Below are 25,640 nucleotides of genomic sequence, written 5' to 3'. Positions count from 1 at the left end.
GGGTCTGCTGGTGGTGCCCTGCTGCTGTCCCCTGGGGGGGGGGGGGAGTCAGGGGGCTGCCCCCCCCCCCCCCCCCAGTGCCCCTGGGTTTTGTCCCCACATTCAGCCTTCCACCACAGGCTCCCAGCCCCAAATATGCCCCCCCCCCCCCCCCATAGCTGACCCTGACCATCTTCAGGACCCCAGCCCCAAACTAACCCCCTTCCCTACCTGAGAACATCCCTTACAGGACCCCTACCCCCAAATCCAACCCACACCCCAGCCAGGACCCCCACCGCCACCCCGATTGCTCAGCACCACGGGACACCAGGGCCTCAACTCACGGCGTTTATGGCTCCAGGGAGAAAAGAAAAGAAAACAAAGCCCAAACTCTCCCCCCAATTTGGAGGTGCCAGCACCTGGCAAAGGCACCGTGCCATGTCCCCCACCCCAGGACCCCCAGCCTCCACCGACCCCCCCCGCGGACCAGGGGCTCGGCTTCACCGCTGCCGGGGCCAAAGGGGGGATGTGGCAGCCCCGTCCCCACCACAACCCCCCCCGGGAGGTGGGTCAGAGCTTGCTGGGGGGTCCCGGCTGCCGCTGGAGCCGCCATGCCGCCCGCACCCCCTCGCCCGCCCGGTTGAGGGTGGCGAAGGCGTCGGGGTTGCCAGTGCGGTGGTAGCGCATGACGGGGGGCTGCAGGACGGTGGCGGGGATGCAGAAGTTGAGGTGGGGGTAGGTGGCCCCCACGTCCGTGTCCCGGGTGTTGCTGGCCACGATCCCTGGTGGGGAGAGAGGCATCGCCCAGGTCACCGGGGCCGGCTGGGGGGGCGACACACACCCGTGGGACCCCCCCCCCCCCCCTCAAACCCATGGGGACCCTCTGACTTACCCAGAAGGCATCCGCTGCGGGAGGAGACGAGGGGGCCGCCGCTGGAGCCCCCGTGGACGGCGCAGGTCGTCTGCAGCATGACGGGGCGCCCGGCCACCGCCACCACGGCCGAGAGGACCCCCGCCGTCACCGAGGGGCCGCACGCCCGCCCCAGCGCCCCGAAGCCCATCACGCTCACCTCCTCTCCTGGGGGTGGGGAGAGGCGGGAGGTGGGTGCAAGGGGGTGACACACACCCCCAGCACCCCACATGTCCCCCCCCCCACCCACCGCGGCCGCTTACCTGGGAGGAAGGTGTCTGCCAGGCACGGGGGGACGAAGCCCGGCACGCTCTCCTCCAGCTCCACCGCCGCCACGTCGAAGGGGGACGACTCCTCGGTGGCGAACACCACGCGTCCCCCGAGGACGGCGGCATCCCTAGGGACACGGCCCACGAGATGTCACGGCGGCAAGGCCCGGTGGTGGCGGCGGGGGGGGGGGGGGTGTGTGTGGGGGGTGGTTGGGGAGCAAGGCGGGGGGGGGACACGCGCAGCCGCACTCACCGGCCGGGCCCGGGCGCCGGCGTCACGCGGAGCGGGCCACCCGCCTCCACCACGTGCCGGCAGGTGAGGAGCAGCCGCGGGGCCAGCAGCACCCCCGAGCCCCACGCCGCCCCGCACTCCACCAGCGCCGTCCAGCCCAGGGGGTCTCGGCCGCCTCCCGCCTGCGCCGCGACCGCCCGCCCCGACACCGGCGGCACCGCCACCCCGGCTTCGTCCAGGACGCCGGCGCTGGCGCGCAAGATGGCGGCGAGTGAGCAGAGCAGGGTGAGCCCGACCCACTCGGCGCCCTTCCAGCAGAAAGAGGCGGCGATGACGGCCACCAGAAGGGGCCCGGCGGGCGAGGGCAGGAAAGCGCCGCCGCCCTCGGTGCCGGGCAGGCAGCGCGCGTCGGTCAGGATGAGGGCGTTCTCCTCCCCGGCCAGGTTGCTCACCACCCCTCTGCTCAGGGTGTTGAGGAAGAGGTCGGGGCAGAGGGCGCCGAAGGGGGAACCGCAGGCCACCAGCCCCTCGCCCTTGCGCAGGCAGCCGGCGCCGGCCCGCGCCGTCCAGCCGCCCCCGGGGGCGTCGAGGCCGGGCGCCCGCAGCCAGGCGAACCAGTGCAGGGCCCGCGGGTCGCCGTCCCCCGCCGCCTCCCCGCCGAAGCGCCAGCGGTCCGCCGGGCCGAAGGCCCGCGCCAGCGCCCGCCGGAAGGCGCCGCAGGGCACCAGCGCCAAGAGCCGGGCCTCGTGCCGCCGCGGCGTCGCCGGGGCGTCGAGGCCGAGGGCCGGGGGCCGCAGGACGAAGAGGCGCAGGCCGGGTCGGAGGGCGTCGGGCGGCAGGGCGCGGGGTCGCGCCCAGGCGGCGGGGCCGTCCCGCAGGAAGGGGGCGAAGACGGTGCCTTGGCACAGCACCAGCCCGGGCCCGCGGCTCAGGACCACCCCGCTGCAGCTCCAGGGGCCGGCGGCCGGCTGGTGCGAGTCGGACGGGCCGGAGACGCTGACCACGCAGCAGGCCTGCTCCTCCGCCATGGCGGGGGTGGGGGGGGGGGTGGGGGGCGGCCGGCGGGCAGCGCTGGGAGCGGTGCGAGGCGACGCAGCGCGATGCAACGGCTGCAACTCGGCGCAAGGCAGCGCGCTGCGACCTCGGCGCCCCCCGGGGGCTCTCCCGGCCGGCCCCGCCCCTCTCTCTCGCTCTCTCTGTCTTCCTCCCCTCCCACGCCCCCTTCGCCCATTGGCCGAGGCGGGAGCTTGCGCCCTCCCCATTGGCGGTGGGGTGGCGGCGGGCGGGGCGTTAGTAGAGGCGGTGACCGGCCCCGCCCCGCTCCCCCCCCCCCCCCCCACCGGGGCCAGAGGTGACGGCGGGTTTCCAGCGTGGGCCCGGCGCGTGCGTCGACGTCAGGCCTTCGTCACTCCCGGGGAAAAAGGCGTCACAGCGAGAGGAGCCGACGCGCTCGGCCGCGAGCCTGGCCTTGGCTGCACATGGTGGGGGGGGTGGGGTGGGGTGGGGGGGAAAAGCAGGTGGGAGGGAGCGCCCGGCCGCCCCCCAAAAAGCGGGCGCTCCGGAAAAATCCGGGTTAAGGGGAAAGACGCTGGGATGGCACCTGCCGCCTCCTCTTCCTCGTCGTCGTCGTCATCGTCGTCATCGTCGCTCAGCGTGAGACAGCACAGCCAGCCGGCAGCTCAGTTAAGCCCAAACGCTACGTTTATTGAGGACTTCTAATAGCGTGATACCTCGGTTCAGTAATTTGTGAAATACCTAAATACTGTTAAATATATTTTTAAAAAAACCCTAACCGGACTCTGGACTAAACAAGATGAACGTTCAACTAAAAAGTTAGAAGGGACGCTGTTTACATTAACGCTTTCTTTAAAAAATATAATTGCTTTTTCTTTTTCTTTCTTTTTTTTTTTTTTCCTTTTTTTTTTTTGTTTTCTTTGTTTTTCCTTTTAAGTCAATTAACCACAGTGGTGAGACGTGCTCTCTTTTTCAGCTGTTAACAGCGCAGCCTGCAGAGTTTGTTTTTTCTATTTTTTTTTTTTTTTTTTTTTTTTTACTTCCCGCTGTAACCCAACCGAAAGGGACAACTCGCACCCGCGTGCAGAACGGCGGCGCTGCCTCCCCGCCGCGTGGAAAAGAGTTGTGTCACCACTGTGCGATAAGGGCGGCCGAAAACCAGGAGTGTCTCTTGGTCAATGCCAGTAAGCGGTTGGAAAAACCTTCCGCGTTCAAATAGAAAAGTCCACAGGGAAGCTGTGAACAGGATCAGTCCAGAGGAGTAAAACTCTTTTACGTCCGTCCAAGCGTCAGTCGATGTACTGCGATAGCCAGCGGAAGCCCTCGCCGTAGCCTTGCCTCTTCAGCACGCTGCACATGAACACCTCCATGGGGCGGGCGTTCAGGTCTTTCAGTGGCACGTTTCCCTAGGGAAACCCAAAAAGAAGTCAGAACCGCACCCGTGCCCGCGTTGTGAAGCGGCGACCGGGTCTAGGGAAACCCCGCTGGGCCCCGGGAGCCTCCTCTCCCAGCGGCGCGCCGTCCCCTTGGCGAGAAGGACCTGGCCAACGGAATTTTGGGAGCCAGCAGCGCGGGAAAACGGGTGCAAGGAACGCTGAAGCGCGCCCTTTTCAAGGCACGGCCCCAATGTACCCGCGATACTCGGCGGCGCGATGCAAGAAGCAACCGTCGCTGCGCGGATAAGCCAGCGCCCAGAGTAGCCTTGCGGTCTTTTGCTACCGTCACCCGGCATTTCTGATCAATTCTCCCTAACCGGGCTGTTTTTTAAACGCTGAAAAAAAATGATTAGATGTGTAATGGGATGGAAACGCAGCATAATGAAAGCAGAAGAGCCAGACAACGCGTTAAAATACCAGCTCGATGCCCGATTCCCCAAATGTTGTAGAGGTACCACCGTGTTTTACACAATTCTGGCATTTTCACAACTATTCGTACTAAAGATTCGCCTTGGTCAACGTTGTGGACAAATTCACGGCGGCAGCTCAGTTAGTTTTTGGACGGCGCAAGGAAACAGGCAAGCCCTCCCTGGCTTGCGGACAACCCGAGATTTGGATCCCCCCCTACCTTTCCTGTGGTCTGTCCGTAGAGCCCAAAGATCTCCCGCAGTTTCTCCTCACTGATGGCCTCTGGTCTGTCGATTTTGTTACCCAAGATAAGGATTGGCACGTTGGATATTGTTTCATCTGTCATTAGTGCCTGCGTGCAAGACAGAAGAAGAGCTAAGTTTGAGGAAAAACATTTTGTTGAGGCTCTGTGGCCACCGAGGGCTATTTTTTGGTGCTACGGTACTCCTGTGGAAGAGGAGTCTCTCCAGAAAGGTTTTGCAGAAGCAGCTCCTATCTAAACGCATGGGCCGTTTCAAAACTTCTTCAGCTCTGGGAGAGCATACTGATAGATCCATACCGATCCGGTCCCTGCATAAAGTAACGTGCAAATTCCTACAAGCACGCGCTTTGGACACCGCACGGCTGTCCCGAAAGGCGCGCTGGAAGTGCAAGTCGAAAGCACGAGACTCTCAAAGCGCGCTGTGCGCAAGTTCCAGGCCCAAAAAGAAGAGTATTATTTATAAATTTAGCTATTCAGAGGTCTTGGGGAAAAAAACCCAACAACTATATTTACATTAAGCTCAACTTTGGATTCCATAAGACGCGAGTGATCTGCGCAGTCCACCAGGAAGACGATCCCGTTGATGGCCGGCAGGTAGTTCTTCCAGACCCGGCGAGCTGGAAGATACAGAAGCGACAAACACCACTCCATGAAAACGCTACTGGAAGCAAGGGGAAAACTACACCCAAAAAGGAGCCACCCTCTTCATTATGATTTCCTCAGGGTAAGAGAAGACCTTCTGGTGAAGGGACTGGCGGAGGCCGCGAGCCAGGTGGTTCGGAGAGCCAGTTACGCTCGCTTGGCTTTCGTTAAGTAAGCCTCTGCAACCATGGCTGCCTTTTCAGCCGGGGTGTCTTTCTTCTGGTATTTTTGTGTATTTAAAAAAAAAAAAAAAGGGCAGAAAAACTTTGCTTAGAACTTCTAGAAAGTCTAAAAATAAAAATTCAGCAATTATTCAAAAGAATAAGCCTATGACATTCAAGTCTTCCATGGCTAAAAGTATTTCAGGCAGCAGAGCAGGAACTGGCCGCATTTTTTTCCAAACTGCCAGAACTAAGCAGAAGTATTGAACAACTGAAACAACAGGTATCCTAGAGCCAGGAGGTTATTTCCACGTATTGCTCCGTAAATAATTTCAGGCAACAAATAATTAGGTGCTGCTAATTGCTATCACTTTTCAGTATCGCTTTTTGGTAGGTTTTTCTCAAGGTGGCTGGAGAACATCACAGGTATCAGAAAATTAACCTCATTCGGTGTCTCCCACTCAGCGGCTTCACTTTTACCTTGTTCATGTCCACCCAGATCAAAAGTCGTAAAGGTCATTCCAGCAATCGTCAGCTCCTCTGATGCTGAAAAGTAAAAATACAGGCTGCATTTCAGGAAAATAAAGAAGCTGCCACGCCAGAATTTCTCGGGGACTCGTGTTAACATCACACACGCTCATCCTATCCGATATACCGCAGAATTCAGGAACTCCCTGACTTTCCTGTAGAATTCAGTCACTGAAATGGAGTCGTTTCACAAGACCACAAGCGGGAGAAAATAATTTCTCCCACCTCCCCACTCAAGCACATGCGTATTAAGTCTGCAGTTATTACACTCTACTACACTTTTCATTAGAAACCCACTCCCTCCCCAAGAGAGGCACCTCATATTAATTGAGCCACGCCACTTCTCGGGCTCTCCGTTTTGTATTTGAGAGGAAAACGCAAATCCGCTTCAGCTTGGGCAACCGACGTGCAGCTGCATCCTCAGGTGCAGTTTTAAGACTCTTAAAGTCTGCCGCCCCAACACACAGCTATCACCGAGGCATCTTTTGAGACCGTGTCCCCAAAATTAAAGGGGAAAAACCGAGACCACGAGGCAGGCAGGGCTCAGTCGCTGGCAGACTCACTGGGATGTAGCGTCGGGACATGCTGACCCAGCCTGTCGTCTTTGAGCATGTGCAGCAGAGTGGTTTTGCCTGCGTTATCCAAGCCCAGGAACACAAGTTTTCCCGACTTCTTGTACAAACCTGGAAGGAAAACAAACAAGCAAGAAAAACTCCAGCAGGCTTATCTCGGCGGGTGAGCAGAAGTGCTGCGACGCTTGCCGCTGTGTTTATATAAGCCCCTCGCCCAGAGCTACGCTGCTATCTGTGCATTTACGGTCCTTCCAGCACGGACACAGAACAGCAAGGAAAAAAAATCCTACAGCTGGAACTGGCTTTTACCAAGACAACGCAAGGTAACGTCTACAACAACGGACATTTTCTAAGCTTGTGTTTCTACGAGGAACGTGTTCATTTCTCAGATACATCCCAGCAGAAGAGCGTGCAGCAAAGCACTGCTTATGTGCAACGGGTTACGGATCAATCTGTCACTCCCAAAGGGGTATTTAAACGTGAAAATTGAATACTCATAAAAGAGAGCAGCAAGTTGTTGGAGAAAACGTGCAAAGCGTGAAACAACACATCATTTTCTTTAGATAAACTGACTTTTCTTCCACTTCCAGGTATGCATCTACCGTGTGAAAGTTCCCTTAGGTGTCCAACAGGACCTTTTCTCATCCCTCCGTAGCCCTCGTGAGGCGATCCAGACAGAGAGCAGCCCGTCTGCCAGCCAGGATCTCTGCTGGAATTCACGACTCTGGCAGGAGGAGCTTTGCCAGCACCCGCACCTCAGGGAAGGGCTGCTCACACCACGGTAAAGCAGCCAGCCCAGCTGCGCAGGTCACCCCAGATTAGGCAATGTTTTGGCCAGCACCTCCGCAAAGAGCCTCCAACCCGGATCACGCAAAGGGCGTTAGTCAGTGGCCAGCAGCTCCCCTCAGGCACGCCACGGTGGGTAGTTTGGTGTAAGAAGTGATAATTTGAGGAGAAGCAAGCCAGTGAGCTGCAGCTGTGAGACACAAGGGTCAGCTCTGGTGGAGCTGGTGAGCTTGGATACCAGGAGGAGGAGGATGGGGTTCCCTCCCTGGCTAGGCAGCATGTACGTCTGGGGCAGGGTGCCGAGCTAAATGGGCCCTTGGCATCAGCCCAGCTGCTCTCGCGCTTCTAAAGGGCAAGAGAAAGATCGAGTGGGAGCCAAACGCCTCCAAATTACTCTCAGGGTTCTTCCTCCTCCTGGTGTAAAAAACCATTGGTTTGCAGCTTTCTCGCCGGACTCTATCCCAGTCAGAGCTATCGCATGCTCCAAAAGAGATGCGCTTTAATCGCTAACTTTTAAGCGGTTTTGGCAACGGGCACAAGCCAAACTGACCTCGGGGCAGCTGCCGCAGCCCGAGCCGAGCTGTTTAAGAACTAACGTAATGCAGCATTACCTAGAAACTGCAGCACACTGCTGAAACCGTTGTAGATCCATTCGAAAATGAAAGACATCGCTGAAGATTAATCTCCTGCGGGGACAAAACCAGAGTTAAAGGGGGCAGTACTCGATGGAAGCCGGCTGCCTGCCACCCCCCCCCCGCCGCCCCCGCGGGATGCTGCCACTCAGGAGCGGGTCCCGCTCCCCTCCCTCCCGCGGGCAGCCGGGCAGGAAAAGCATTTCCCCCGGGAGATGACTAATCCCCCTCGCCCCCCCACGCCCCGGGACCAGTTCCCCGAGGGACCGGCCGCCGGACCACCCCGGCCGCCTCCCGCTGTCGCCTCAGCGGCCGCTGGGACGACGGCGGGAGGCGGTGAGGGAAGCGAGAGAAGGGGAGGGGGGGGTCGGGGGGTCGGAGGCGGCCCCGGTGGCGGCCTCAAGGGCGGGCGGTGCGGCCTAGCCCCCGCCCCGCCCCCACCCTGCCTGCGTGTCACCCCCCGCCGCCGCCGCCGCCGCCCCGCGCCCGGCCCCCGCCGCCCCGCTCGGCACCCCCCCCCCGGCTCCCCCCACCCTCGGGGCCCGGTCACCCCCCCCCCCAGCCCCTCCTTCCGCCGCCGCTCACCCCCGGCTGCCCCCGGGCCGCCGCGCCACCGACTCCCCCTCCTCGGCAGCCGCCAGCTCCCCGCCGGAAATACGTCGCCCCGCGCGCGCCCCGCCCACTTCCGGCCCGGCGGCTTCGCCGCGCTGGCTCCTCTACGTCGGCCGTGCGTCTGACGCCACGGCGGCGCGCGGTCGCCCCGCCCCGCTCCTCCAGGACCCGGGTTCGAGGCCGGCCCCCGCGCCCAGCCCCGGAGGACCCGGGTTCGAGGCCGGCCCCCGGCCGCCCCGAGTCAAAGTCCCCTCTCTTCGAGGGACACGCTACCGCATTACCCGATAAATCCTGCCCGAATCCCCCCCAGACCCGTCTAAGGGCTGCTGTTCACACCTTGGCTCCAGTGCTTCGTGAGAGGGAGGGAGGGAAAGGAGAGGAAGCCCCGCAAGCGTTCAGTTTCAGTAGTTTTTATTTCTAGCGTCCATACACGTACCGGGTGAGCGATCTTCTGTCGCCATTTACAAAGTACACTGTACGACCATGCACAAGCAGGGTGTTTTGGTTTTATAAATTATGTCCTCTAGCCTCCACAAGACCTCGATGCAGCAGACACATCACTGCTAGATACGTAATTCTAATCGGCAAAGTTACAGGCAAGGTCTTCTTGTTGACACTGAAGCTATTTTTCTGCTCTATTCCTGCATGTGGCAGCTCCTCAGTGGGAAGGACACAGCTGTCTTGCCACCCATCCTCAGGCCTTAGTTCTTCTGGTAGTAGAACCACTTGTCAACTGGGGGACAAGAAACAAACAAACAAACAAAAAAAAAACCAACAAAAAGAGGGGGTTAGTCCTCTGTTAGCCATCCACTGAATTAGGTAGTTAGAGCACTGCACGAGTCGCCTCCAGCACAGGGGCTTCCTCCCGCTCCTGTCAACACCACCACCACACACCCAACAGGTTCTTGCGCAGCCACGTGTACGTGTTTTCCTGAAGAAATCACCCTTGCTCAGCCTACACGTGACTCGGTTCAGGTGAGGAGAGCAAGCCACGGCTAGCTCAGCTTCCCTCTGGCTCAGCTGACTCAGAGGTAAAGTCATTTTACCTCCAACTCCTGTGCCCGTGCAGAAGACATCAATTTCTTCACAGATTTATTACCCATGAAGAGATTGTAGATGACAGCCTAGCTCCTCTTTCTGCCACACAGCTGTGGGTTCTCAACATCGCCATTACCTCACGCTTGCCCTCGGGTCTCGTCCCTGCTACAGCAACATACAGATTTCATGTGCAAGGTGCCCATCGCTGCCTCGAACGGAAGGAAAAGGTGACAGCTGAGCGCAGATTCCTCCCACAGCCGTCCTTTTCTTACGGAGTTGTGCTCCACGCGATGGATTGAGTCCTGAGGCCTCTAAAGGCTCGTCACCAGCTTGCAGCAGACAGTTGTTCAGTGACAGATCTCTGCTCAACAGGTCCAATGGCAACCGAAGCACCAAACATGCAACTGATTTCTGCCTCTGCTCTGTGCGGGTAAGGAGTAATTCCCTTCCTTGGCTTGCCTGCACTGAGGATACTGATGAAACCCCTGTTTCAGAGGAACTAAAATCCCTCTCTGGCTATCACTGCACTTCAGTCCTCTGCAGCGCTCTTCTTGCAGGACCTGCTACACCTCGAATCTCTTCTGGAGCAAACTATGGCACCGCAGGTCTCCTACTTACTGCTCATTTACCCACCTTGCATACCCAAACAAGAAAGTAAGGCAACAACAGAAGTTATTCAGGAATCAAACAGTATTACTGACACAAGTTAGGTCTAACAAGGCCCTTAATTTCTCCTGGTCCTTCATTTCTCCTAGTGCTAGAGCCATACCTAGCTATCAGTTGAAACCCCCATTTTCTTATTGATAATTCCTTTGAGGAAGTCTCCACTCAGCATTGGAATGTATCCATGGGTTTTTGAGACTCACCTTCGGGTGGGATCGGGTTAGCAGCTTTACACGGCGGTGCCTGAAAGGAGAAACGTATTAGCACACAGCAGCTGTTGACGGAGGTTGACCTTAAACCTGAAGCTCACCAGACATTATTTAGAGCCGCACAAGTCTTGACTGGGCACAGTTTAAGATCTATGCAGCATGAACCGGTCTGCAGCAGACAGTGCTGGTCAGCCGTGAGGGAATATATGAGCTCATGTGCAGCGTGAGTCCCGTCATCCTCCTCGTTCCATAGATGTCCTACATGCCAGAGGTGCTCTGCTTTAAGCACAGGCTGCAGTGCCACCTGCTTCTCACCACAAGCAGTTACTGCTCCAGCGCCTATAGAGTTGCAGGCAGCCTGCTTTTTTTAAAGCTACAATGTGATGGTGGAAGAGAAGTACAAAGGACTCTCGGAAAACTTCTTCACAGAGCTCTCACCTGATATTTAACAGGCAAAGATAGACAGGGGGCCCCATCTGGTGACACATCCTCCACGAGGGTTGCACTTTTAAAAACTTACAAAGTAACTCAGATACCACCAGAGGATACAAGCACTTTTAAAACCAAGACAGTGGGTTTTAAAAGTCTCTCCAAGGCTACAGAGAGACTCTGGTTTCCAGTCACATTTCCATACACTGAGGCAGCATCTCCGTTTTGATTTTCCCGACCCATTCCTCTAATCCCTTTCAAGTTGCCAACAGCAGTACTTCACAAGCCTAGGGAGATGCAGTTAAGTCCTGAAACTGGATAGGAGTACCACACTGGGAACTTCACGCTTTTCACTGCAAAGGATGCACGGTCCCTGGCTGCAAGACTCTCAGGAATTAGACTTTGTTTTCTCAAAGGGTGATCTGTACTGTGAAGCTCTTGGAAGGCCAAGTATTTAAACACTCTCTGAACAGCTGGCAGCCAAGCTACAGTTCAGAGGTTTAGCCCTTCACGCAAACTCTGTTTCGGTTTCCATCTCCCAGATGACTAAGGGCAAGGAGAAGCCTCTGGAGGAATGTCTGGCTTGCTACACATTCATCCTATTTAACCAGAAACAGGTGTGGTGGTGTCATCCAAAAAATTCTGAGCATACAATGCGCTATTCACACAGAGAGGACAGTTTACGGTACCACACAAATCGTGCCATTTTGCCCAATACTAACGTTGGGGTTAGGATATGCAAATTTGTACTTACTGCATCCACAGTAGCTTTTGCACACTCTTGACTACAGCAGAAAGGACTGTCGGACACCGTCAGATTTGTGCTAGAATAGACAGGTCACTTGTGAGAACATGAAAGCCAAGTCTCGCCCCCAAGAGTACTAAATAATGGAATGTTAAGAAGCATTGTTATAGTTGCCAAGTTGAAGGGGAAGGCCTGTGGAGACAGCCAGCAGCTAAGAGAAAGCACGGCACAACTCAGGAAGGGAAGTTTCAGGGTTATTTGTTTAGGGGAAAGGAACATGCACAGCACCACAAGCATTAACCTACCAGTTGATCTCCCCTCCGTCAGTTTTCTTCGCTATTAAAGCTTTCCAGTGTTCATGAGTACATTTGATGACATTCACAGCAAAATCCTAAAGTTGAAGATGAGAACAAACATCGTGTTACATGCAAGCAGTAGACCATCTTCTCCAGACATCAGTCATATGAAACAAGAGGCCAGTATTTATAGGCCGATTTTGGAAAGTTTCTGACTCTGGAAAGGACTCACAGAGACCTCTTCCCTTACTGCGTCTTTCAGGAACAACAGCAACCTCCCAGTGCACAACAGCTGAAACAAGGAGGATTTTACAACACAAATTGCCTTGCTTTCAATATGGGAGGATACGCCAAGGTCACCTAGTGAGTCCAAAAGAAACTGAACGCAGATATTCTAGTCTCAGGCTAGTGCTGTATTATAAAAGCACCTCCGCCCTGCTGCTCGCCCCACTCGGTTTGTCTCCAGCAGCTAGCTGATCCTGACCAATCTGCGAGCTTTCTTCCACTCCAGTCAAATCACTCAACTGCTGCGCAGATCAACAGGAAGAGACACGCACCTAATCTAGCTTTGCAACTATTTAAAAATTAATCTGCTTCCAAGCATATCACAGCTTTTTTCCTTAAAAAACCCCGTAGTATATGCTCAAGCATTAACCTGTCAGCTGCAGAAGGAAACACACGCAATTCTTTGTTAGCGTGAACACCAGCAATAAATATCCTGGTTTGATACCACACAGAGCCAAATAAAACACTGCAGCAACATGTGCGAGGTTCTTTGTCCCTATTTTCTGCCTTGGCCTTGATTCCGTTTTCACCCATCCTGAGGGGCAGCGAGATGTCCCAGCCCACCCAACCTAGTGCTGTGCTACAGCCAAAGGGGACAAGTCCACTCCAATGTGACTTCCACTAACCCCCCCCCTTACCCTTTCCTCCCCACATCAGGTTTTGCAGGCCTTCCCACTCTCTGCACCGACTCTGGAGCTCTGGGAGTTGAGTCACCTTGCTAAACCACTCACAGCACACCAGGACTGGCAGGAGGAAGGGCACAGAAGCAGGATTTCACCCATTCAGGAGCAGTAGATTATCTGACCCAACCCAGAGAAGAGGCAGGGGAATAACGCTGCCAAGGCAGAACCTTACTCAAAGGGCGTGAGGGAACACTTTATGCCTGAAGGAAGAAGCATTTTAACTCCTGAGTTAATTTCAACTTGCATCAGGCTGCAGTGGAACAAGGCTGGTGAGCAAGGGAGGCAAAGGGTGATGTCAAGCACCCTTGGCTCCACAGCAGGAGCAAATAAACCTGGTGTTTTCCATCCTGGTTCTGACACAGGGGCTCCCAGCCCTGAAGCGATCCCACATGAATGTCATCTAGAAGAAAAACTGATAATATCCAACAGCAGCCGGGTGATAACCCTATGATTTTTCTCCTAGTATTCCTGCAAGCACTGGGCTGGAAACAAGCAGAACAGTAGGCTGGAAAAACAGCAGGAGGAACAAAGTCAGCTATAAGCAGCCCTGTAGAAATCCATTCTCTGAGCGACTACTCATTTGTGTCCCCATGCACCTTGAGCTCAGTTTTTAGACAGCGTGCCTTTGCATGCTCACAGTAATGCAGAAAGGCAATCCTACCCTGTCTTTAAATTCACCATTAAAAGCAAACTGGTTTTCTGGCTTTCCATCAGGTACTTTGTATCTTCTGAACCAGTCCACCGTAGCTTCTAAGTATCCAGGTTTCATCCTTCTGACATCATTGATATCTAGCCAGGGAGAAAAGGTTTGTTAGCCAGATCTAGTAACAGAAGTTACTTAGCTACTACCCCACTCCTCTGAGCTGCCCCTCCTCAAGTAGCCTTAGCAACATTTCAGACCGGTTACAGTGAAGACACAAAGTGGATATCTGCACAGGAAAGTTAGTGTTTCATCTTCACAGTATATCCTGATTGCCCCCAGGAGCATGGATGCATTTAAACAGCTCTGACTAGAGACCTGTTGGACAACCCCTTTCCTTCCACTCAGAGGACAGGCTGTATAGCCACCCTCTTCTTTGAGATGCCAGGCTGTGCAGAGGACTGACAATTTGCAATAAACGGTGGTAAAATGTTTTGCTACAGGCTTGATAACACCCTGCTCTGCTGTCATTCCAGTATCACATCTGATTAATACCATGGCACAGAAGCAGCAAGCCCATGTCCTGACTTGAAAGTTTCCTGCAGGCTCTCAACAGAGAGAGGGAAGTAGGTACCCTGGTCCTCCCTCCTGTTACTTACCATTATAGTTGTCTGCTTCAGGGTCTTCAACATTGATAGCAATTATCTTCCAGTCTGTCTCTCCCTCATCAATCAGTGCCAGCGTGCCCAGCACCTTCACTTTGATGACTTCTCCTCGAGAGCAGACCTGCAAGGACAAGGACCTTGTCGTCTGTACTGATGCATCCAAGGAATGCACAACGGGAGACTGTGCAAGCTGTGAGAGTTCAGCAAGCAGTCGGGTACCACAAAATTAGCTATCGCTTATCAGCGGTTCACGAACCTTGGCTCACAAGGCTGCCGCTGTAAGATCTCATCAACAATCTCCAGAGGCAGAGGAGGGAAACATCACATTCTTAAGGTAGAGGAGGTAGGAACTGAATAATGTCTCTGGGTAATTGACTTCAGAGACATTAATTACATGTTTCAAAAGACAGTTACCCTTTAGAGTGCATTACCTTGCTTCCGATTTCACACACATCAATTGGATCGTTATCTCCACAGCAGCCAGTATTTTCATCTTTGTGACCTGGGTCTTCCCAAGTCTGAAAAAAAAACCCCACCAAAACCCCACACAAATAAGAACTCTCAGGTTTCAAGAGGAAACAAAAAGCAGGTTTATTTCAGGCATGCAATTGCCTCGAAAATACAGATGATGGCTCACTTTACCCTGGCTTTCAGGTCTAGCGGTTGGGCTACTATTTCAGTTGTGCCTGCAAATGCAGTTTGAATCCAAGTTAAAAGGTCTTATCTTGAAAAGGGTAAGCTGCTCCCTCCCACTTACAAGCCTTTTTTCAACAACTTTCCAGACTTCCTCCTCCGTTCCACAGCTGCATAAAGGTGAAGTTCACATCTATAAAGAACACTCATTGATTTGGCTGCCTGCCTGTTCCTCTCCCTATTCATTTCTTAACAGAAGTTTCCTGAACTCCAGATAGCAGTTCAACAGAGATGGAAGACAGACAGGGTGTATTGTTTCCTTTTAATTAAACAATTAAAGACACATTGTTACACTAGAGCAGTGACAAGAATGCAGAGTCCCATTGCCTGTGCTACCCAGAGTCCTAGTGCATCTCACCTAAAGCGGTGAATACGAGTTGAAAGACAGGACTCCAGAAGGCATTGGAGCTATGCCTCCAAAAATAATAGCTGCCTAAAACATGCTTCTCATCAGGAGCGAAAGGACACCATGCCCACTTGCATCATAAGGAGCAACTACCTCTAAGGTTGTTGAGATATAAAAAGAAGGAATGCTCTTCCCAAATCTCTGCATGCCAGGACATGACAAGTATAGTCAAGACCTCGTGATGCATCCAGAGCATTCAGGAAGATGTACTGAAACCCGGGTGGTGCTGAAGGACTCTTCACAATCGCTATTGTGCTTCCCTACAAGGGAGTGTTAAGTTCGGTCCCTTGACCTTGATGTGCAAAACCACCTTTGATCCACTAACATATGACTGAGCAAAGGCTTCAAAAGCTGTCATTCTGTACAAAGAAACCGGCTCCAGAATCTATCCAAGTACAAAACAATTCACCTTTGAAACACCGTCTCAAGCCACTTGGAGAAAGCACTCGACAGGCACTGCTACCAAGACGAGAATTACAAAATTCAGTGTGTTTCCCTGTGAACTGCCACTGACAGTTTATTTCTCTAAAGGAAACGCAAACCTTAGAGGACATCAGAGGCAAACAGCCTTGCTCAAAGTTCCTCTTCACCTAGCAGTCACCAGCCAGTTAAGAGCATGTGTCCAGGTGTCACGACCCAGGTCGGTCCCCCCTTGCCAGCTGTTTCAGAGAAAGTGTGTCTGTGCAGCTGCAGATCTCTGCCTCACCCAGTCTCTGGACTTCTGAGTGCCTTTCTGCCACTCAGATCCAACACTGAGAACAGGTCATCTACGGCCATCCAACAGGTCAATACAATAGCCTAGCTGTGTGATTTAGACCCTGAACAATAAGACGGGTAGAAACGGGAAAGGTACAGCCCTTCAGATCTATTCAGATTTTCATTGCCCACATCCAAAGTCTAAAACAATCAGCTAATTCACTGCAAGAAGAATCTTCTGTAAAGATTCAGCCTAAGGGCTGTACACCAAGATCCTGTACCATTATTAGCTTAAAACTTCAGCTCTTTATGCTTCACCAGGCAGGAACTGAGGGCACTGCATTGCCAGACACCCAGTTCCTTGTGTAGTGACAGCTTCCTTCATAAAAAGACAAGGACCTGCCAGCTACTGTTCAGCCAAACTGCTGAGAGGCCACGGAGAGGAGCAACACAGCAGGTACCTCTCTAGCAGCAGCTGCGCATCCTCAAATAGCTTGTTTACAGCATTAGCTACAAGCCTACCTCTTGAGACTTCTACTTAAAAGTACCCCTGCTTTCTTGACAGGTCCTCTTCGTTAGCAAGATTATATATGGAGATGCAAATGCTGTGTTCCAGATTAGACCCTCAGCTGATCTTTTGCTCATTAATACAGCGGTAGCGAGAGATACACACAGGCATCCTCCCTCCTCCCCATCAGAATGGGTGAGCCACCGAGACAAGTTACAGTACCTGTGGGATAGCACCGTAATTCCAGATATAACCCTTGTGGGGAAACACGTTAGCTACGTAGCGCAGTTTTCCTTTCTTCACGTCTTGCTTAATTGGGTTTAAGGGATCCTTTGTGGCAATCTGAAAGAAAAGTTACATAAATCTCTCTACTTTGCTTTCTAAGAAAAGCCAAGCGATTTTTTTTTTTTCCTTTAACGAAGCTGGCTGTTAACTGACAAGCCAAGAGACCAGGAGCCAAGAGACCCTGAAGCCCACAGCACATATTGGACAACTCCATTTCCTGTTGCATTGCCATCTCCTGGGATATAGTTTTCAGCAGACTTACAAACATCAGAACCACATGGGGCTGACAGCCACAAGACGCTGCTTTAATCAGAAGCCACGGAAGAATTTTAAGTTAATCCAACTTCTGCAAGGCTCAGCCTCCATACCAGACCTCTAGCATTAAGCAAGCTAATTTACACGAGAAGTTAGAAACCACTCTGATTCAGGAAGTGGAACTGAGAAGGAGAGAATCAGCAAAGCCAAAGATTAATAGACTAGTTAGCTCAAGCACTTAAGCTAGGGACTGTAATATAGTTACCTCCATTTTAGCATTTGTCCATCGAGGTACTTCCACAACCATGTTGAACACATTCTGAAGAAAGCAAAATATCAGTGAATGGGAAAGAATCTGAAGATCACACTTTAAAGTAGGGAACACATATAAGTAAGCATAAAAGCCAGCCAGTTTGCATGAAAACCATAACTTTTTTTTTCCTGTTTTTTCCAGTGCCAGTTTTGATACCGTTGATAGAAGTCCTGTAGTCCAGGCAGTCACATGGCATCACTCAAAGCTGAATCCCATGAAAGACATAAGCAAAAGCTAGATTGAGGCTACCCACACATTCTCCATCAGTTGCCACCTATGAACATCTCCATCATGTTCCTAGGTTACAGAATGGTTAGGTTTAAATGAATCGAAGACAGCTGCATACAAACTATCCCGGACATAACAAAATGAGGTTTTAGGCATATTTATTAAATACAAAGCGCTTAATGCTACAGCAAGAGCCACCCTGGGAATCTAGAAGAGGCAAGACTTACAGGAGGAAGCAATCTATTTAATAACATGGGTACCTAGGTACTATCCTGAACGACTGAGAATATCACTCCCAAATATTCTAGCCTGTCTTGAAGTAGTGAAAGATGCCCGAGCTCCCCCTCTCCAAGCTGACACTCCTATAAAAGCAGACCTTGTTAGCGGCATGGTGCAAGCATAAAGACGTGGGGGAGAAACGCAGAACCACATTTTTCAGTATCTCGTTTACAGATGACACTTGAAAACATCTCCTGTTGACTCCAGCTGGGCTGAGGGGACTCTTGAGAGTTCAATGTCAGACTCCTCTTCAAGAAAACAAGCTTTTCCACACTTGAACCTTAACATTTGCTGTTTGAAGAGATTATGGCTTTTAACAAAAAAGTCAAACCTTGCTCCCTAGCATCGACAAGGTTTCTAATCCCCATGTTAAGCAGTATTAGCATTGCAAAATCCCTCACACCTGTACTGCACCATAATTAGACTGCTATTGTGCAATGAGTGCTGTTACATCATTGACTTTGCCCACACCCTTCCCTAAGGGAATCTTATTACATCCCCTTAATTGCAGGGGGTCACTGCTCTTTTGCAATTTATATGTAAAAAGTTATATAGTATTTTTATTTATAAGTAACTTAAGGAAAGGAATGAGGCAAGGCAGGGTGCTTATGGCTTTGCAGGCAAAGAAAGACGACTCAAGGGTGTATTGTTGTTAGGCTCCTGGTTTCCTCACAGTCCAACTGACAGATCTGCCTTGGTCTAAGAGACCCAGTGAGTAGCCCGAGGTCATTTTTTTGCAATGCCAAGGTACACAGGTACAAATAAGGTCAGCACATCCCAGCCCTAGACTGAAAAAAACACCCTGCAATCCTCTCAGTGTCTTAGAAGTCTAAAGATAAAGATCAAGGAGCCCAGACAGAGACAGACAAGCTTTTGCTCCAAGCTGGGCTCCCTACCATAGCTGGTAATGAATCTGCTAAGTAACGGGTAAAATCTCCGTGGAGAGGCACTCCAGCAACAGAAGGAGGTCTAATGTGGTCAGGTCAGGACTATTGTGTAACTTTGGGGATTGTGACCTTCTGTGATACTTTCTTCTCTTAATGACTTGGCACAAGAAAGCAGCATTAGCTGCACAGGGACTCTGGCAAGCAGCACTAAGCGCCTGAAGACACATCAGCAGTCCAGTTTCCCTTGTTAATCATTACCAGGCCACGGAAACCCTCCTCACCCCTATACACACTCCCCTGCTCTTTCCTCCCGTGTTCTGCAAGCATCTGCAAAGCATAGCATTATCTGGGTTTTCCTTGTCTGAGTTACCTTTCAGACACCCGCTTTTGAAAACTGCTTTCCCAGTCGGCCACAAAAACTGCTTTGCCACTGTCCTTGATGACTACAATCCGTCTTTTCCCTTCTGAGCAGGCAAAAGCCACCTCAGACTTCTCAGAGCACATTCTGACACCACCTGCACTTCAAAGTTCCATCAGCTATTTTTTTAGAGATTCATCTCTCAATTCTGCATACTCTTTTCCTCTCCAATAACCACTCCCTACCTCCAAATTATACCTCTCTATCACAAACTTTAGAACATGTTTCTTAAGCTGCACAGCTTTTTAGTATGTGTTAAAAGAAGAAACGAGCTACAAAGGTAAGGAACACAGTCAGAGAGCCCAAGTTACCACTGAAAAAGCATTTAGTGAAAACTGAAGCACAGCTGTTTTGGTTTCCTAGAGCTGGGGCATTTTCGACAGTGATTTGGAACAGCCTAATTTGACCGACTGCCGCAAGGATGTAAAAGCCCTGCAAGCAATGCATGCGGCAGGTTCCCCACCTGCACTTTTTATAAGGCAAGAGGTCCCCAGGAGCTGCTGCAGCAAGAATTTAACATCCTCACCTTCTGTTCAGCAGCTGATTATACTGCGGGCATAAAGCGGCCTTACTGCAGTCAAAACCCAAGCCTGAAACATCATGCAGCATGAGCATATACCTCCGTAGGAGTGGATGCAGATATTTAGTGAAATGGAAAACTGCTTCTTTTAACCCAAAACGCTTTCATGCGACCTCACAGGCAAGTTCAAGTCAACCACTCCTATCTCAGATGCAAATACGAGAATGGGATCATCCGTTCTCTTGTCCTACGTCACTCTACCCGAAACTGCAAGAAAAGGGCACCCGTTCTTTGCAACACCTGGCGATGCTTCCATTAGGCGCTCCTGCCGAGAACCCCCGTAAAGAACTGGGAGCCTCCCTCGGGTATTTCTAGGCCTGCAGGACCTCGCTCCCTGACCGACTCAATGCTCACACCCAGAGCTCCAGCCGTTGCTCACGTCGCTGGCCGCAGGCCAACAAGGCCACCACCAGCCACCTGGGCCTGCTGCTCCTTGCTGCGGCCCCTCTCCCTCCTTACCTTGCCGGGGTCCGCGTAAATGGGGATATCATGGAAGGGGGAGATGTAACGCCCGGCGGCATCCTCTGCAAGGCAAAGGGGGGGGGGGGGGGGGAAATAAGTCAGGCCCGGCCTGAGGGGACGCCTCAGGTTGGGGGGTGTGGGTGGGGGTGGTGTCACCTCAGGCCGTGGGGGCTCCCTCAGAGGAGCTCGCCCCAACCCCCCGAGCTGGTAGGATGAAGGGGAGAAGGAAGAGGAGGAAGACGGCAAAGCACTCACTGAAGAAAAGCCGGTACTCCAAGCTGTGAGGCGCGGCCCGCTCCTCAACGCTGTAACCGGCCATCGTGCCGCGCTCAGCCCGCCGGCTGCCGCACTGCGCAGGCGCGACTCTCCCCGCCCCGCCCACCGAGGGGGCGTGTCCAACGAGGGGAGCACTGCGCAGGCGCGGAGCCCCCTCCCCTCCCCCGCCCCCCGCCACGCCACTGCGTGGCGTGGCGGGGGGCGGGGGAGGGGAGGGGGCGGGGGAGGGGGGGGGGGGGGGCTGCGAGGGGTGTGGGCAAGTCACCACGGTTTTGGGTAGCCCAGCAATACGGCGTGGCGTGGCCACAGCGGTGTGGTATCTCTTGGTCCGCCATACATCGTGTGTCCCCCTCCCCGTTCCCCAACGACTCTGAGGCAGGGACATGGCGTCAGCGTGACGCGCCTTTATTTCAGCGACCCGCAGTCCCGCGAATGTGGCGAAACCCCGTTTTCCCCCCATCCCGGCACCCCGGTAGCCGCATAGGTGGTCAACCGTCCCAGGCGGGGACGCGGCGCGGCGCCGACGGCCCCGACTCGGAGGCGGGGGGCGAGTCGCTGGCCCGCGTCTGGGCGAAGACGCGGTTGCGGGTGCCGAAGAGGATGGGGCGGTGGCCGTCGCGATGGCGGCGGGGCGAGCAGAAGGGGGCCCGGAAGGCCTCCTGGAAGCCCCGTCGGAAGTTCTCGTTGAAGTAGCCGTAGATGATGGGGTTGGCGCTGCTGTTGAAGAAGGCCAACCAGTGGGCGAAGGGGAAGACGTAGACGGTGACCAGGCGGAGCTGGCCCTCGCTCAGCCGCCCATAGTCCGTCAACAGCATCAACGTCCAGAGGGGCAGCCAGGAGAGGGTGAAGAAGAGGGCGACGATGATGAGCATGTTGATGACCTTGGCCTTCCTCCGGGAGACCTTCCTCCCCTCCGGCTCCTCTCGGCCGCCGGCGGGCGCCGCCGACTTGAAGAGCTTGAAGGCTATGCGGGTGTACATGACGATGATGAGGGCGAGGGGGGCCACGTAGATGTGGGAGAAGAGGACGGTGGTGTAGATCCTCCTCATCCCCGTCTCAGGCCAGGCCTCCCAACAGGAGTAGAGGGGGTAGGAGTTGTTGTAGGTGTCCACCATGAAGTGGTGCTCCTCCCTGGTGACGGTCAGGGTGATGGCAGCGGGGCACATGATGAGCAGGGCCAGCACCCAGATGAGAGTGATGGTCACCAGGGCTTTCCTCAGTGTCAGCTTCTGCCGGAAGGGGTGGACGATGCAGCGAAACCTGTGGGAAAGCAGACGGTGGTGGCTTTGGGCACCTGATGGGACATCCCTGGGGAAGGAGGGTGGTCAGGACCCAGGGGTGGGAAGGGAGGGTAAGGTGGGTTGCTTTTTACAGACAGCTTTTGGTGGCACAGATAGGTTGGGATCTGTCCAGTTTTGGTGTTTTCAGCCCAAGGTGGGGAAGGACTCCTTGCTGGGTTGCCCCATGGACAGATTTGTGGTCCTCCTGGAGAGCTGGGATGCACTCCTGACATCCCCAGGAGCTTTCCCGTGATGGAAATGGCACGGGACACCTGAACACGCTGGGGGTGGCTTGGTGCCCATGTCCCCCCATGCCTGCAGCAACGTACCTCTCCACGGCGATGGCCACCAGCGTGAAAACAGAGGCGGAGACCGACATGCCCTGCACCAGGCCACTCATTTTGCACATGGTGTTGTCAAAGGGCCAACCTGCGAGGGGACAACACGGAGGTTGTAGGTGCCTTTGGCTCGGCCAGGTCCATCAGCAGCTCCCTCTAGATGTCCCCATCCACCGTGTTGTTGCTGGGGGATGCTAAATCCTGCTCCCAAGGGGGGGCTGCATTTTTTACTTATACAGAGATGGCCTTTAGCAGTACGGATGCTTGGAGAAAAAAACCCAAATTGCTATAAAAGATGCATATTGCACCGCTTCGAAACTCAAGGAACATGGTGGTTGTCATTTCTCCTACCCTTGCATAGGGCTTGAGCTGTTATCACGGGGACTGACCTTGGGATCCTCAATCAGAAGGGCTTTCATCTTGTTTCTTGACCCCAGTGCTAAGGCGTTGGCAATAAATAAATCACGCCCCGTAATAAATACAGACTCTGCCCCATGCCCTGGCTACTGCTGCGGCTAAACCCTGCCAACTGTACCAGTGTCGCCTTTTATCTTTGGAAAGGTCAACAGGCAGAGCTGAGCCAGCATGGGAGAAGATCGATGCAAGAAGAGGAGGGGTTTATTCAGAGTTGCTTGATGGAGAATGGCTGAACATAAATATGTAAATGCAGCATTAAGGTCATACTTATTTTGCCAAAAATGCCCCAAACCTGAAAACCGAAAGGCCTTTACCCCCCTAAAGTAGTGGCTCTAAATGAAATGATACCTTTCATCAGATGTGGTTGAGCGGCCACCACCTGCCCTCCTCATCCTCAGCAGAAAAATCACCCATGGGGTGGCCTCATGGGTGGGGGGCAGAAGGTGGGTGATGTTCCCCACCACTTTCTCTCCCTGCCTTGCATCTCACCCCACCACTGCCCCGCTCACCCGTGATGAGGTTGTCCACCAAGGTGGTGGGCATGCAGAAGATGCCCACCAGCAGGTCGCTGATGGCCAGGTTGAGGATGAACATGTTGGTGACCGTCCGCATCTGGCGGTTCTTCACCACGATGAAGCACACCAGGATGTTGCCGATCATGCACATGAGGAAGATGAAGGTGTAGGCCAGGATGAACATGGCGGCCACGGGGGAGGAGTGCTGGTAGTATGCTGAGAAGGTGTAGTTCTCCCTCAGGAGGTGGCTTTCGCTTGCAGTAGAGTTGGGCCAGCTGCCATTGGAAGGGCCTGGGGAAGGGAAGGCAGGAAAGTGAAGGTGGGAGAGGATAAAGGGATTATTCCCTTCATTTCTTAATGCCCTCGGAGGTGGGTTTTCATATTTATACCAGTGCCCAACCTGGCTGGGATGTGTCCTGCTGGGATCATCTCGGTGCCCCATTGAGTCTCCTCCTTCTTGGGTTGTTCAGCCCAAGGTACCGTAGCACCTGGGCCGAATTATTATTTTATACTACTATTATTTTATATAATTATAATTTCATATCATTATTATTTCATATCATTATTTTAATGAGGAATTAAAGCAGCCCAGAAGACAGCCTGTTCTCATGGGATTTTTTTTAGGGGTGAGCAGGGAAGAGAAATCCATGTCCCAACACCGCAGCTCTCTGGCCGTGTGGGAGCTGTGTCTGTGTGGTCCCCAGCACGGCCAGCCTGGGAATGTCTCTGCTTCTCAGGTGTCTGCTGCTGCTTCTCCTGGAGGTTGAGGTTTGCAGTTTGAGGTCGCCTAAAATCTTCTCCCCGGCAAAGCCACAGTACCCAAGGGAGATGGGCTGGGGCAGAGGAGACCCTGCCCTCCCTTTACATATAAAGTGATAATTATACAGAATGATGATTGTTATCTGGGACCCTGAGAGCTTCTGATGGAGGGGTGGATGGTGTTTTGTCGCTACAGATTTAACAGAGGAGCAGCTCTGAGCAGCACCCACCCTTGGGTTTCCCCAGCTTTACGCAGGCAGGGATGCGAGAGGATGCCAGGGGCAGGCAGGAGCTGCCTGCAGCGGTGACGGGATTTACTCTGGGCAAACCCAGGCTGCAATTTTAAGGCAAGCAAAGGCATATTTTTGCTTTAAGGTTCAGCCTAACCACCTGCAGGTCAGCCCTGCTCTGAGAAAGCACTGCAAAGCCGCTGCGTGGGGGGTGGCTGTAGCATCCCCCCCATCCCTGTGCTGGTTCCCAGCTCACCAGCCAAGATCCTTTTCCCAACCGCTGGACCACTGGCTTCCCCGAGGCTCCGGCATGCAAGGAGGCCCTCTCCAGCCTCTATACCCCTGTCCTGGGTGCAGGATTCGACCAACACATTGCCAGCGGGGCTTCATAAAGGGGGGGTTTGCAGGCATGGGAGAAGGAGCCTCTCGGAGAGGCAAGGAAGCATCGGGACTGCTGGGGCAAGGTGCTGCGGCCAGTCGGCATCAGGTACACCCGCACGAACCACCTTCGTTAGCATAAGCGATAGCAAAGACTGTAACGAGGTTGCCCGAAACCTGTGATATTCAGCCCGAAACTTTGCTGGACTTTACCTCTCTGGGCTGCAGTGTCTTGCAGCATTAAGCGGGAGGTGGGTGTCCTATGGGTGAAGAACGACAGGCGGTTTCAAAAGTGAGGCGGAAGCTGAGGAAAGGAAAATAAGGGGGTGCCGAGCACCTGGCTTGGTGCCGGCTGGATGGAGACATCCTCCGTTCAGCGCTGACATCTTGGACGCCGTGATAAGGGGACGTGGGGGGGCCAGCAGCCGGGGGAGGGGGCAATGGACCACCAACCACCCTGCCTGGCTGTGGGAAACCACTGTGGAAAAAGGCTGGGCTGATGGAATAGGGGCTTGGGGGGGGGGGGGGGGGGGGGGCAGGTAGACACCTTTTTTCTTAGGGATAAAATAAAATAAATCAGGTCTTGGTACTCACCACCGCCGGCCCGACCTGGCTCCGGGGGCTGCATCGCCGGCATGCAGGCGGGGGGGGGGACGGGGACCAGTTTGTCCCCATCCCTCCTCCGGTCCCCCCTTCCCAGGACTGAGCCCCGGTGCCGGTACGGCGATGCCGGTGCCGCTGCACCGGTTGCGGCTGCTCAGCGGCTGCAGCGGAGGTGGGAGGGGGGGGGGGGGGGAGGTGGGATGGCGTGTGTGGGGGGGTGGACAGCCTCCCATCACCATGGATACTGGGGTACGCACAGGCACCCCCCCTCCCCACGCCTGAGAAGGGGGGACAGCCCACGGGGGGGGGCAAGCAAAGAGCCGGAGCAGGTTTGCTCCCTTGGGGGGGTGGGGGGTGTCGGGCTCTGCGTCCCCCTCGCCACCCCCGAGGTTCCCACGCTAACGGTGGCACTTGGTGGCTCTCTCTCCTCCAGCCGATGGCCGGTGTCCCCATCAGTGCTCCTGCCCGTCCCCGGGGGGTGTGGGGGAACATGCTGGGAACCCCAACGCAAGTGGGTGAGGACCCCAGTCCTCCCCCCTGCCCTGTAAATGACCCATGCGGTGGGGAAAAGCAGCAGGGTCCTTAGGGATGCTGGTCCTGGCCCAAAGCTGTGCCGCTCAGCTCCGGCTCCTCCACCATTGCCGACATTAACAAACCCCCTTTTACCATGGTCTTTTACTAAAGTTTGGCTTCGGCAAGTCTAGAAGTCAAATATTTCCAGGATTAACCATTCCTGGC

General features: G+C 54.2%; 4 protein-coding genes and 1 long non-coding RNA gene across 5 annotated transcripts; all 5 read right to left on the bottom strand.

Moving 5' to 3' along the window:
• Window positions 1–345: 345 nt before the first annotated feature.
• TYSND1 (trypsin like peroxisomal matrix peptidase 1) lies at window positions 346–2,437 on the bottom strand. Its single transcript, XM_049811050.1, has 4 exons — window positions 1,412–2,437; window positions 1,153–1,286; window positions 872–1,057; window positions 346–761 (listed from the first exon to the last, which is right to left on the bottom strand). The coding sequence occupies exons 1-4, from the start codon at window positions 2,416–2,418 to the stop codon at window positions 550–552; spliced, it is 1,539 nt and encodes a 512-aa protein (XP_049667007.1). The 5' UTR covers window positions 2,419–2,437; the 3' UTR covers window positions 346–549.
• A 632-nt stretch (window positions 2,438–3,069) lies between these two features.
• On the bottom strand, window positions 3,070–8,500 carry SAR1A (secretion associated Ras related GTPase 1A). Its single transcript, XM_049811089.1, has 7 exons — window positions 8,417–8,500; window positions 7,811–7,885; window positions 6,405–6,524; window positions 5,794–5,859; window positions 5,024–5,127; window positions 4,469–4,600; window positions 3,070–3,810 (listed from the first exon to the last, which is right to left on the bottom strand). Exons 2-7 carry the CDS (start codon window positions 7,866–7,868, stop codon window positions 3,694–3,696), a joined length of 597 nt encoding a protein of 198 aa, XP_049667046.1. The 5' UTR covers window positions 7,869–7,885; window positions 8,417–8,500; the 3' UTR covers window positions 3,070–3,693.
• A 337-nt stretch (window positions 8,501–8,837) lies between these two features.
• On the bottom strand, window positions 8,838–20,490 carry PPA1 (inorganic pyrophosphatase 1). Its single transcript, XM_049811085.1, has 11 exons — window positions 20,362–20,490; window positions 20,104–20,168; window positions 17,205–17,258; window positions 16,622–16,741; window positions 14,528–14,614; window positions 14,091–14,217; window positions 13,453–13,580; window positions 11,833–11,918; window positions 11,537–11,606; window positions 10,348–10,387; window positions 8,838–9,176 (listed from the first exon to the last, which is right to left on the bottom strand). Exons 1-11 carry the CDS (start codon window positions 20,423–20,425, stop codon window positions 9,145–9,147), a joined length of 873 nt encoding a protein of 290 aa, XP_049667042.1. The 5' UTR covers window positions 20,426–20,490; the 3' UTR covers window positions 8,838–9,144.
• LOC126043129 (uncharacterized) lies at window positions 17,622–20,096 on the bottom strand. The gene is made up of 2 exons (XR_007507345.1): window positions 19,017–20,096; window positions 17,622–18,050 (listed from the first exon to the last, which is right to left on the bottom strand). It is a non-coding gene; the product is annotated as an uncharacterized LOC126043129 (long non-coding RNA).
• A 380-nt stretch (window positions 20,491–20,870) lies between the features above and the next one.
• On the bottom strand, window positions 20,871–24,936 carry NPFFR1 (neuropeptide FF receptor 1). Its single transcript, XM_049811072.1, has 4 exons — window positions 24,894–24,936; window positions 22,927–23,223; window positions 21,992–22,091; window positions 20,871–21,642 (listed from the first exon to the last, which is right to left on the bottom strand). The coding sequence occupies exons 1-4, from the start codon at window positions 24,934–24,936 to the stop codon at window positions 20,871–20,873; spliced, it is 1,212 nt and encodes a 403-aa protein (XP_049667029.1).
• Window positions 24,937–25,640: the final 704 nt, after the last annotated feature.

The sequence above is a fragment of the Accipiter gentilis genome, chromosome 9 (assembly GCF_929443795.1).
Source record: "Accipiter gentilis chromosome 9, bAccGen1.1, whole genome shotgun sequence".
Taxonomy (NCBI): Eukaryota; Metazoa; Chordata; class Aves; order Accipitriformes; family Accipitridae; genus Astur; species Astur gentilis.
The sequence above is the reverse complement of the archived record's forward strand: the minus strand, read 5'-3'. Positions and strand labels throughout refer to the sequence as shown.